General features: G+C 37.9%; 1 protein-coding gene across 12 annotated transcripts in view; it reads left to right on the forward strand.

The window, feature by feature from the left end:
- Window positions 1-12,633, forward strand: part of BBS9 (Bardet-Biedl syndrome 9) — a 583,258-nt gene that overhangs the window by 305,703 nt on the left and 264,922 nt on the right. For all 12 annotated transcript variants that reach the window (XR_002520717.2, XM_021935217.2, XM_021935215.2 and 9 more), the window contains one exon: window positions 2,255-2,395. Coding sequence is in view for 11 of the 12 variants with exons in the window: in XM_021935217.2 (XP_021790909.1) it covers window positions 2,255-2,395 (141 nt within the window). In the remaining variant the exon portion in view is untranslated. The remainder of the gene's footprint in view (window positions 1-2,254; window positions 2,396-12,633) is intronic.

A 12,633-nucleotide genomic window follows, 5' to 3' on the forward strand; every position in this document is an offset into this window, starting at 1 on the left:
TCCTGCAGACAAAAGATATTCTGGAGGGGTTCTACAAATCTTAGCAACTGCAAACCATTGCCCTAGTGTGTGATATTGTCATTAACTGACCTAACTGAACTGTAAATTGAGTTATAATGTATTTTCCTTCTTGGGTTTATTAGTGCTTGCAATCCTTTTGTTTCGATTTCTGAAAACATATGCACTACCAGTTTCTTTAGCTCTGGGTTCATGGAGATTTAGGGTAATAATCTTCAAATATATAGGCTCAGTCACTTACAGGCAGTGTTGTTGATTATGTTTAATTTTTTTTTTAACTGTGAATTCAGTCAGTACCTGGTGCAAGTAAAGTAGTGGCTACAGTTTTAGTGGTATAGTTTTAGAGGAACATTCACAGCCAAATTCTGGTTTGAACAATTAGCTCAGAATTTGGTTGAAAGTATATGGAAGATAGTTTCTTTTTGTGCATGTACGGAAGTGTCAGAAAAAGAAGCATTTGTTTTTGTTTTACTAGTCATTGGAAATGAAGGAGATGGAAACAAGTTTAAGTTTCCTTGTTCTTTCCAGACTGTATCTATTAATTGATACAATCTGAAATTTTCTCTACCGTTTACTTATTGTAGAGGAAACATACTCAGTGGGTGTGTTTCCATAATTTGAGGATATATAGAATATATGGAAATTTCCTTGAAGTTGGAGAAAGTAGTTCTTTGCAATTTTTTTGTGGTGATATTGATAGTTGTGCTTTGTGCAGTATCTTAGATCATGTTACCATAACATTTTGAGTCAACACATTTCATCATTGTAAAGTACAAATACACATGCCTCTAAAAACCTCACAGAATGTCATGAAATAATACCCTGGGACTTTTCTTAAGAGACACCAGTTATAATTTGCATCTAGTATTCCAGGAGAAGTGAATTTAACATCTGTTGGTTATGAGCAAAAAATGAGCTACGTAAAACTTGATGGATAATAGATTATATTGAAGAGAATGACAAATATGCTCCACATGCTCTGAAAAAGTATTTAATTGACCTCATATATCAATATGCTTGCCATTGTTGGTGATTTCTCACTATCCTAGTGAACAAGTAGTACTGAAAAGTATACTCTCAGCTTGGATGTGGAGTAAGACATATAATTCCAGTTGACTTTAGCCAAATATATTGCTAATTCCAGGGATCCTGCTTTGGGATCATGTCTCCAAACTAACTGCTTCTGCTGTTGCTATTTTTAAGCGGCTCCCTGACTCCTCTATAAAGAAATAAAGGAATTAATGTGTGGATTCATCAAGCAGAGTTAGAACATTTTGAGTGTTCAGTTTTTCTACAGTACTATGGCACAACATAGGCTTCTATATATTATCTTTCATCTTAACCAGTCAAAAACAGAGTTCTAGAAAAAAAGGAGAGAAAACTAGGATTTTAGTATTGCTTTTCTAGATTTATAAGTAGAGAGCCTAATTTACTTTGGTCTCAATTTCATTTTCTGTAAAAATATTGAAAATGATTTTGTAAAGCTTTATATAAATTTTAATATGAAACTTTCATTGCCATATATTCAGTTACCTATTTCGGTATGCATGTATGAGTATTAAAATCACTTGACAACTGAATGGCTATGTAAGCCTTCCAAAATGTCACTTAAAGTGATATGTAAAGTTAAAAGGCTTGAGAAAAGTATAATTCATATAAAGGTAATATTCTACATACTAATGTGTAAAATGGACATGGATTTCAATAGAACAGAAGAGCAAATCCTGCTTTCCTGTTCATAATTTCAATCTTCATCAAGTAAAAAAAGCTAAAGATTTAAAATGTTTTTGATAGAGAAATTTTTAGATATGGTAATATAGAGTCTTAAAGATATGATAGAAACTTCATATTCTTTGCTCATGTTTGCTGATAGCCTTGGATTAGGGCTAGAACTCTGAAGGTCTTAAAGACTTAGTTCAGTAATTGAATGTAAGTCACTATAATGTTTTATATAATATCCAAATGTGATGATTTAAAAAATACGATACTGCTATTAAAGACAGAGATCATGTCTGTGGTTCTTTTAAAATTTTATTTTTGATTTGTACCTTTTGAAAATAGTAATGAAATATGAATCATGATAATGATTTACCGTTATTTCAGCTTTGTTAAACAAAATAGGCAGGCAGCAAACAAACAAAGATATGTTGCTGCTCAAACTATTAGTAGTACAACTTTTTTTTTTGCCAAATTGTTTGTCAAGTCTATGAATCTACATATCTCTCTTTTATTTCAGGCATTCCTCGAGTTATCCAATGTAAATTTAGACTTCCCCTAAAGTTAATTTGCCTACCAGGTCAGCCTTCAAAAACTGCAAGCCACAAAATTACTATTGATACCAACAAATCTCCAGTCAGTCTTCTTAGTCTCTTCCCAGGTAAGACTTTTGAAATAACATGCCTGCAGCATCAAAAATGCTAAGAATTTAGAATGGAATCCTTCATCAGCAGATAATGATGGGGTAATTATCAGATAATTGTTAAGTAAGAGTATAAAAATGCCTCAAGGATTTTTCCCTCCTTTGCCTGTTCAAAGGTGAATAGCTTATATCAACAAGGTAATAAGGTGTTCCTTTTAAGTTTGATTAAAATTATCGTAATAATTATTTTGCTACAGTATTCAGAAATAAAAACATCAAGTGTTTCTCTTTAGACTGTGATTTTTTTTGGCTTGGAATGTAAATATTTACTATTCATCTTTGTGGTAGGTTTTTGGATATATCTTTCTTCTAAGTGTATAAATATTTATTATTTATCTTCATTGTGGGCTTTTGTATATGTACCTTTGAAAATATATTCTTATGTCTCTGAAAAGTAATCTCGTAAGTAGATGCTTTTTGTACTCTTTTATTCTGCTGTCTACAGAAGCTAGAGGGTGTTCATCCTGTGCCTATGGTTGTTTAGAAGGGTTTCATATTTAATGCTTCAATATCTCAGTGAACTTTTGGGGTATTCTGTGATGGTATGACTTTCTCCAAGTGTCAGTTTTCTTTCTGAGTGGCTTAGAAATGAAAGAAGCTTTTATTAGATAAAACATCCTTAGTAACCAAGGTTTTTACTGTGTCATATCATTAACTTTCTTGGTGGTGGGGTAGAATTGAAGAATAAAATCTTGGAATTAAATCAACCCTTTTAAATGCTTCGTTAAAAATCAGCACTGTTGGCTATGAGATGCACCTTTTCCTTTGCATTAGTGGATAAGATTTAGGATACAAACAATACTTTTCACAAGGTGTAGAAATTTATGGTAAGTCAACTTCTGTGTTATTAACTACTTAAAGTGCTTAAAATTTATTTTTTATTAATTTGCAGTATTTCAAAAAATTTATTTATATGAAACTCTGAAAAATCTTCAAAATTAAATATTCTATTGCAATTATTCTATTCTTAAGTGTGAATTGAGTTTGGAGATATATATGTGTATATTATTAGCAAAATATTTTTTACCTTTTGGGTTCTTTCTCCCATCTCTTCTCTTCTTTTACCTCCTTGTTTTTTAGTCAATTTTCTTATAACAAACTAGGATTATGAAAAAGGCAGACTCACTACCTTTTGTAACATCTTGCATAAACTTATTAGTTTCTTGGGTCTTCTATACTACCTTAGGAACATAGTTGGAAATTATATGTTGAACACCAAATTTTTTTTTCTTTTATTATTATTATTATTATACTTTAAGTTCTAGGGTACATGTGCATAACTTGCAGGTTTGTTACATATGTATACTTGTGCCATGTTGCTGTGCTGCCCATCAACTTCGTCAGCACTCATCAACTCGTCATTTACACATCAGGTATAACTCCCAATGCAATCCACCTCCCGCATGATAGGCCCGGTGTGTGATGTTCCCTTGCTTCGAGTCAAGAGTAGTCTCATTGTTCCGGTTTCCACCTATGAGTGAGAACATGCAAAGTGTTTGGTTTTCTGTTCTTGTGATGGTTGCTAAGAATGATGGTTTCCAGCTGCATCCATGTCCCTATAAAAGGACATAAACTCCTCCTTTTTATGGCTGCATAGTATTCCATGGTGTATATGTGCCACATTTCTTAATCCAGTCTGTCACTGATGGACATTTGGAGTTGATTCAAGTCTTTGCTAGTGTGAATAGTGCGCCAATAAACATGCGTGTGCATGTGTCTTTATAGCAGCATGATTTATAATCCTTTGGGTATATACCCAGTAATGGGATGGCTGGGTCGCCATGGTACTTCTAGTTCCTAGATCCTTGAGGAATCGCCATACTGTTTTCCATAATGGTTGAACTAGTTTACAATCCCACCAACATTGCGTAAAGTGTTCCTGTTTCTCCACATCTCTCAGCACCTGTTGTTTCGGCTTTTTTAATGATCGCCATTCTAACTGGTGTAGAGATAATAGTATCTCGGTAATGGTTTGATTTGCATTTCTCTGATGGCCAGTGATGATGAGCATTTTTTCATGTGTCTGTTGGCTGTATGAATGTCTTCTTTTTGAGAAATGTCTGTTCATATCCTTTGCCCACTTTTGATGGGGCTGTTTGTTTTTCTTGTAAATTTGTTTGAGTTCTTTGTAGGTTCTGGATATTAGCCCTTTGTCAGATGATGGAGTGCAAAATTTTCTCCCATTCTGTAGGTTGCCTATTCCTCTGCTGGTAGTTTCTTTTGCTGTGCAGAAGCTCTTTAGTTTAATGAGATCCCATTTGTCATTTGGCACTACTTTGACCGTTGCTTTTGGTGTTTTAGACATGAAGTCTTTGCCCAGCCTATGTCTTGAATGGTACTACCTAGGACACTAGGGTTTTTTGTGGTGTTAGGTCTAACATTTAAGTCTCTAATCCATCTTGAATTAATTTTTGTATAAGGAGTAAGGAAAGGATCAGTTTCAGCTTTCTACTTATGGCTAGCCAATTTCCCAGCACCATTTATTAAATAGGAATCCTTTCCCATTTCTTGTTTCTCTCAGGTTTGTCAAGATCAGATGGCTGTGGGTGTGTGGTATTATTTCTGAGGACTCTGTTCTGTCCATTTGAATCTATATCTCTGTTTGGTACCAGTACCATGCTGTTTTGGTTACTGTAGCCTTGTAGTATAGTTGAAGTCAGGCAGCGTGATGCCTCCAACTGTTCTTTTGACTTAGGATTGTCTTTGGCGTCTGAGGCTCTTTTGGTTCTGCAGGCGGGTTTCCAATTCTCTGTGAAACTCATTGGTGAAAACTGATGGGATGGCATTGAATCTATAATTACCTTGGGCAGTATGGCCATTTTTCACGATATTGATTCTTCCTATCCATGAGCATGGTATGTTCTTCCATTTGTTTGTGTCCTCTTTTTATTTCACTGAGCAGTGGTTTGTAGTTCTCCTTGAAGAGGTCCTTTACATCCCATGTAAGTTGGATTCCTAGGTATTTTATTCTCTTTGAAGCAATTGTGAATGGAAGTTCATTCATGATTTGGCTCTCTGTTTGTCTGTTACTGGTGTATAAGAATGCTGTGATTTTGCACATTAATTTTTGTATCCTGAGACTTTGCTGAAGTTGCTTATCAGCTTAAGGAGATTTTGGAGGCTGAGACAATGGGCTTTTTCTAAATATACAATCATGTCATCTGCAAGCAGGGACAATTTGACTTCTTCTTTCCTAACTGAATACCCTTGATTTCTTTCTCTTGCCTGATTGCCTAGCCAGAACTTCCAACATATGTTGAATAGGAGTGGTGAGGGCATCCCTGTCTTGTCCCAGTTTTTCAAGGAATTTTTCCAGTTTTTGCCCATTCCAGTATGATATTGGCTGTGGGTTTTGTCATAAATAGCCCTTATTATTTTTGAGGTATGTTCCATCAATACCAGGTATTGAGCGTTTTTTAGCATGAAGGAGCTGTTGAATTTTTAATCAAAAGCCTTTTCTGCATCTATTGAGATAATCATGGTTCTTGTCTTTGGTTCTGTTTATATGCTGGATTATGTTTTATTGGTTGCGAATGTTGAACCAGCCTTGCATCCCAGGGATGAAGCCCACTTGATCATGGTGGATAAGCTTTTGATGTGCTGCTGAATCCGGTTTGCCAGTATTTTATTGAGGACATCCCGTGTTCATCAGGGATATTGGTCTAAAATTCTCTTTTTTGTTGTGTCTCTGCCAGGCTTTGGTCTCAGGATGATATTGGCCTCATAAAATGAGTTAGGGAGGATTCCCTCTTTTTCTATTGATTGGAATAGTTTCAGAAGGAATGGTACCAGCTCCTCCTTGTACCTCTGGTAGAATTCAGCTGTGAAACCATCTGGTCCTGGACTTTTTGGTTGGTAGGCTATTAATTATTGCCTCAATTTCAGAGCCTGCTATTGGTCTATTCAGGATTCAGCTTTCTTCTGGTTTAGTCTTGGAAGAGTGTAAGTGTCCAGGGAAATTATCCATTTCTTCTAGATTTTCCAGTTTATTTGCATAGAGGTGTTTATGGGGTAGTGGGAACCAGGTAGGTGTTCATCCCTTTACTCATTTTATTAAATGTTTGATTCTTTCTTTGTTTGTGGGCTGGCGGTCATCGTTTGTTGGGTCTTTTCAAAGCAACTCCTGGGATTATTGACGATTTTTGGGTTTGTGATATCTCTTCGCTGCTCCCGTTCGCGGTTGTTTCTGCGCTTTACGCAGCTTTGGATGGCGGCATCGCCCTCTGGTTCTTTTAACGCGACAATTTGGGGTGTCGTTTTGATGCTGCGCTGCGGCGGGGCATTTGGTCTTTATAAATTTCCACCTGCTTTAAATGTCCCAAAGAGATTCTGGTATGTTGTATCTTTGTTCTCATTGGTTTCAAGAACATCTTTATTTCTACCTTCATTCGTTATGTGCAATGAAGATCATTCAGAACAGGTTGTTCAGTTTCCATGTAGTTGAGCGGTTTGATTGAGTTTCTTAGTCCTGAGTTCTAGTTTGATTGCTTTTGTGGTCTGAGAGACGGTTTGTTGTATTTCCGTTCTTGTACATTTGCTGAGGAGTGCTACTTCCAATTATGTGGTCAATTTTGGAGTAAGTCGCGATGGTGCTGAAGAATGTATATTCTGTTGATTTGGGGTGGAGAGTTCTATAGATGTCTATTAGGTCTGCTTGCTGCAGAGATGAGTTCAATTCCCTGGATATCCCTGTTAACTTTCTGTCTCGTTGATCTGTCTAATGTTGACAGGTGGAGTGTTGAAGTCTCCCATTATTACTGTATGGGGAGTCTAGAGTCTCTTTGTAAGTCTCTAAGGACTTGCTTTATGAATCTAGTGCTCCTGTATTGGAGTGCATATATATTTAAGGATAGTTGAAGCTCTTCCTGTTAGATTGATCCTTTTACCATTATGTAATGGCCTTGTTTGTAAACTTTTTGATCTTTGATGGTTTAAAGTCTGTTTTATCAGAGACTAGTATTGCAACCCTGCTTTTTCTGTTCTCCATTTGCTTGGTAAATCTTCCTCCATCGCTTTATTTGAGCCTATGTATGTCTCTGCGTGTGAGATGGGTCTCCTGAATATAATAACTTAGACTGATGGTCTTGACTCTTTATCAGTTGCCAGTCTGTGTCTTTTAGTGGAGCATTTAGTCCATTTACATTTAAGGTTAATATTGTTATGTGTGAACTTGATCCTGCCATTGTGATATTAACTGATTTATTTTCTCGTTAGTTGATGCAGTTTCTTCCCTAGCCTAAATGAATTAACACATTTTGGCATGTTTTGCAATGGCTGGTACCGGTTGTTCCTTTCCATGTTTGGAGTGCTTCCTTGAGGGTCTCTCTTGTAAGGCAGGCCTAGTGGTGACAAAATCTCTAAGCATTTGCTTCTCTGTAAAAGTTTTATTTCTCCTTCACTTATGAAACTTAGTTTGGATATGAAATTCTGGGTTTAAATTCTTTTCTTTAGGAATGTTGAATATTGGCCCCACTCTCTTCTGGCTTGGAGAGTTTCTGCCGAGATCTGCTGTTGGTCTGATGGGCTTCCCTTTGTGGAGTAACCCGACCTTTCTCTCTGGCTGCGCAGATTTTCCTTCATTTCAACTTTGGCTGAATCTGGCAATTATGTGTCTTGGAGTTGCTCTTCTCAAGGAGTATCTTTGTGGCGTTCTCTGTATTTCCTGGATTTGAATGTTGGCCTGCCTACTAGGTTGGGGAAAAGTTCTCCTGGATGATATCCTGAAGTGTTTTCAACTTGGTTCCATTTCCCCCTCTTTCAAGGCACCCCAGTCAGACTTGTTTGTCTTTTTTACATAATCCCATACTTCTTACAGGCTTTGTTCATTTCTTTTCTTCTTTTTTCTTTGGTTTCTCTTCTGCGCTTCATTTCATTCATTTGATCCTCAATGCAGCTGACACTCTTTCTTCCAGTTGATCCAGTCGGTTACTGAAGCTTGTGCATTTGTCGTAGTTCTCGTGTCATGGTCTTCATCTCTTTCATTTCATTTTATGAACTTCTCTGCATTAATTACTCTATGCATCAATTCTTCCACTTTTTTTTCAAGATTTTTTAGTTTCTTTTCTTTAGATGCGTAATTCCTCCTTTTGGCTCTGAAGTTTGATGGACTGAAGCCTTCTTCTCTCATCTCGTCCAAAGTCATTCTCCGTCCAGCTTTGTTATTGCTGGCGATGAGCTCTAAACTCCCTTTGCGGGGAGAGGCGGCTCTTATTTTGAATTTCCAGCTTTTCTGCCCTGCTTTATCTTTGTGTGGTTTTATCTGCCTCTGGTCTTTGATGATGGTGGCGTGCTGATGGGGTTTTGGTGGCCAGGTGTCCTTCCTGTTTGATAGTTTTCCTTCTAGTCAGGACCCTCAGCTAATGTAGTCTGCTGGAGATTGCTTGAGTCCACTCCAGACCCTGTTTGCCTGGATATCCCAGCAGCAGAGGGCTGCAGAAGATAGAATATTGCTGAACAGCGAGTGTACCTGTCTGATTCTTGCTTTGGAAGCTTCCTCTCAGGGTGTACTCCACCCTGTGGTGTGGGGTGTCAGACTGCCCCTAGTGGGGGATGTCTCCCAGTTAGGCTACTCAGGGGTCGAGGGACCCAGTTGAGCCGACAGTCTGTCCCTTCTCGAATCTCAACCTCCGTGTTGGAATCCACTGCTCTCTTCAAAGCTGTCAGACAGAGGTGTTTGCGTCTGCAGAAGTTTCTGCTGCTTTTTGTTGTTGTTTACTATGCCCTGTCCCCAGGGTGGAGTCTACAGAGACAGGCAGGTTTCCTTGAGCTGCTGTGAGCTTCACCCAGTTCGAGCTTCAGCGGCTTTGTTTACCCTACTTAAGCCTCAGCAATGGCCGGGCCCTCCCCAGCCTGCGCTGCTGCCTTGCCGGTAGATGCATGAGACTGCTGTGCTGGCAATGAGGCTCCGTGGGACCCTCCGGCCAGGTGTGGATATAATCTCCTGGTGTGCCCGTTTGCCTAAAAGCGCCAGTATTGGGGTGGGAGTTACCCGATTTTCCAGGTGTTGTGTGTCCTCAGTTCCTTCTTTGGGAAAAGGATTCCCTTCCCCTTGCGCTTCCCAGGTGGCGATGCCTGCGCCCTACTTCAACTCTCGCTGGTCAGGCTGCAGCAGCTGACCAGCACCGGTGTCTGGCACTCCCTAGTGAGACAAGCCCAGTACCTCAGTTGAAAATGCCAGAAATCACCCGGTCTTCTGTGTTGCTTTCCGGCGCTGGGAGTTGGAGACTGGAGCTGTTCTAATGCGACCATCCTCCGCTTAATTTCTACGGCTTTTGAAAAGCACAAAATATGCAGTGAAGCCGTGTTTGAGAATAAAAGAACAGACAAAAATGTACCAGAAAAAATAAGTAAATATTTTATAATCTTAGAATAGAGATCATTCCAGGCATAACATGAAAACCTGAAACTATGAAGAAAACAATTAAGAAATTTTACTACCTAAAAAATATAAACCTTAAAAGAAGGAATTAAAAGAAGAAATGGAAGTAGTTAAGAAAAATTAAACATATGCTACCAAGTAATTTAGAAATGCAAGTTAAAAATGAAATGTCATTTTTTACCTAATAATGTCAAAACTTTTAAAAGATTTAATGAATCCAGCTGCTATCATGGGCATGAACCTTGATGCTGGGAGTATAACATGATACAATTTTTCTAAAAGACAGCTGGTATTTGAATAAAGTTTTCAATTATGCATACCCATTAACTCAAGCATTTGTCTCCAAAGAATTTCTCCTAAGAGAAATAGAGAAGTACAGAAAACCTGTATGTACATGACACCTCCAAACAATGGAGTATTACATAACCATTACAATATAAATGCATTGACAAGCAAATGTAGAAACATACTTGAGCAACATAAAAGACTATTATCAAATGACATTTTATCTGTTATTACATTTAAGTAAAATTTTTGTATAAAACTACTGGTATTGTGACATACACTGATGGTCAGGTAATTTTACTTATGTTCCCAACCCCCTTTTCTCTAGCCCATTTAGTTCTCAGTTTCTTGTACTGCTAGAGGTAGCCATGTGACAAAATTATGGCTATTGAAACCTAAGCAGAAATTTCCCAGGGAATCTTTTGAAAACATCCTTTTCTGATAAAAGTTATCATCATTACTATATAGCTATTTCTTCCCCCTACCTCCTACCTTGTAGTAAGATATGATGCCTGAAGCTGAAGCAAATATCTTATTGCCGTGGAACAAGTCAACACACTAAAGATGGCAGATTACAAAGAAAGAAAAAATGCTAGGTATTTGAAAACAGTCATAGACCACTGCCACAGCTTCCACTGCCCACTTCTGGATTTCTCTTTATATGAGATAAAGAAATGTCTTGGCCAGGCACGGTAGCTCACACCTGTAATCCCAACATTTTAGGAGCCCAAGATGAGAAGACCGCTTGAGCCTAGGAGTTCAAAACCAGCCAGGGCAACATAGTGGGACTCTATCTCTACAAAATAATATTTTTTAATTAGCTAGGCATGTAGTCTCAGCTACTCTGGAGGCTAAGGTGAGAGGATTGCTTGAGCCCTTGAGCCCAGGAAGTAGAGGCTGCAATAACCCATGATTGTGCCACCGCACTCCAACCTGAGCGACAGAATAAGACCCTGTCTCAAAAAAAAAAAAAAAAAGGCTTTATTGCTTATTCACTTTTCTGGAGTGCCAGAAGCACCCCACATAGCTACTTATATATGTAAATAAATGTTTTTATATAACTATTAAGCATATTAAAAGCTTTTTATTATAATATTCTCTATTGCCAAGTTGTGGGGTACTAGACACCTTTATTCAAACACTGTTGTTAGGATTAACTGGTATTCCTTCAGGAAGTCAATTTCACACTATATTTCAGAAGCTATAAAAACACTCTGATTCTCTGACTGACCCAGAAATTCCACTTTTAAATATTCATCAAATAAACTACAATAAAGTTAAAGAAGTATTGTTACAGCAATGTTCATAACAGGTATATTTAAAACATTAATACACTAAAAACCACATAAATATCTAAAAGAATAATGCTGGTCAAATGATTTTATAGTATGGATTTATGATAGAATACTATGCAATCATTAAAATCATATGACAAAAATATGTAATGGTGTAAAAAGATGTCTCAAAACTATGAATAGTGAAATTCCTTTTGGGGATAAATGCTTAGAAAAAATATGTATTTAAACATTGGAAAAATGTAATGAAACAGAAAAAGGTACTGCTGGATAGTAGAATTAATAGTAGCATTCACTTTTCCCTTTGGTTATCCACATTTTCTAAATTTTACATTTCTTTTGTAATAAGAAAAATTAAAGCTATTTTAAATATACTAGTTTACAGAAAGAAAACTGGAATAATCAAATGGGAAGACATGTAGAGTAAAAGTTGTTTTATCTCTTTTCTATAAAGCTCATTAAATTGCCTCTTTCAGTTAAAAAAAATAGACACAGAAGATTTGCAATGGCAACTTTATCTAAGTCTTACTTTTATAAGAGTGAAGTGATACGTATTTTAAACAAGCACATGATTCCATCTAGCATGTTTAACATGAATACAAATCCAGGAATTTTTTTAAAACCACTCTATATCATATATATTGGATCCCAGAAGAAATGTTACATTACGTAGTAGGCGGAGACAGGAATGTCTTGTGAAATAGGAACAGCTCAGTCTCAACTCCCAGCTGCAGCAACTAAGAAATTTCTGCATTTCTTAACAGTACTGGGTTAAATCTCTTCCCTAAAGGGAGTGCTCCAGAACCATTGTTGCTGATCAGCTGCTGCAACCCTGACCAGCTTGTGAAACTGAAGGCAAAGGGCATGCTCCTGGGAAGCATGAGGGAAAAGGAATCCACTTTTTCTAGCCAGAGGTGAAGCACGCTTTCCCTGAAAAATCCGTTGCTCCCACCCCAATGCAAGCTTTAGGTAGCGGGCCCCTGGGAGTGCCTGTCCGCACCTGGCCAGCTGGGAGGGTCCATCACGGGGCCTCCTGCATTGCTAGCCGCAGCAGTCAGTCCTGGAGATCTACAGGCAAGGCAGCGGGGGCTGGGGAGAGCCATGCATTGCTGAAGGAGCTTAAGTAGGTAAAACCAAAGCAGCTGGGAGGCTTCAGGGCTGGGGTGAAGCTCCCCAGCAGCTCAAAACCTGCCTGTCTCTGTAGACTCCACCTCTGGGGATAATGGGGCATAGTAAAC

This window comes from Papio anubis, chromosome 4 (assembly GCF_008728515.1).
Source record: "Papio anubis isolate 15944 chromosome 4, Panubis1.0, whole genome shotgun sequence".
Lineage (NCBI taxonomy): Eukaryota > Metazoa > Chordata > Mammalia > Primates > Cercopithecidae > Papio > Papio anubis.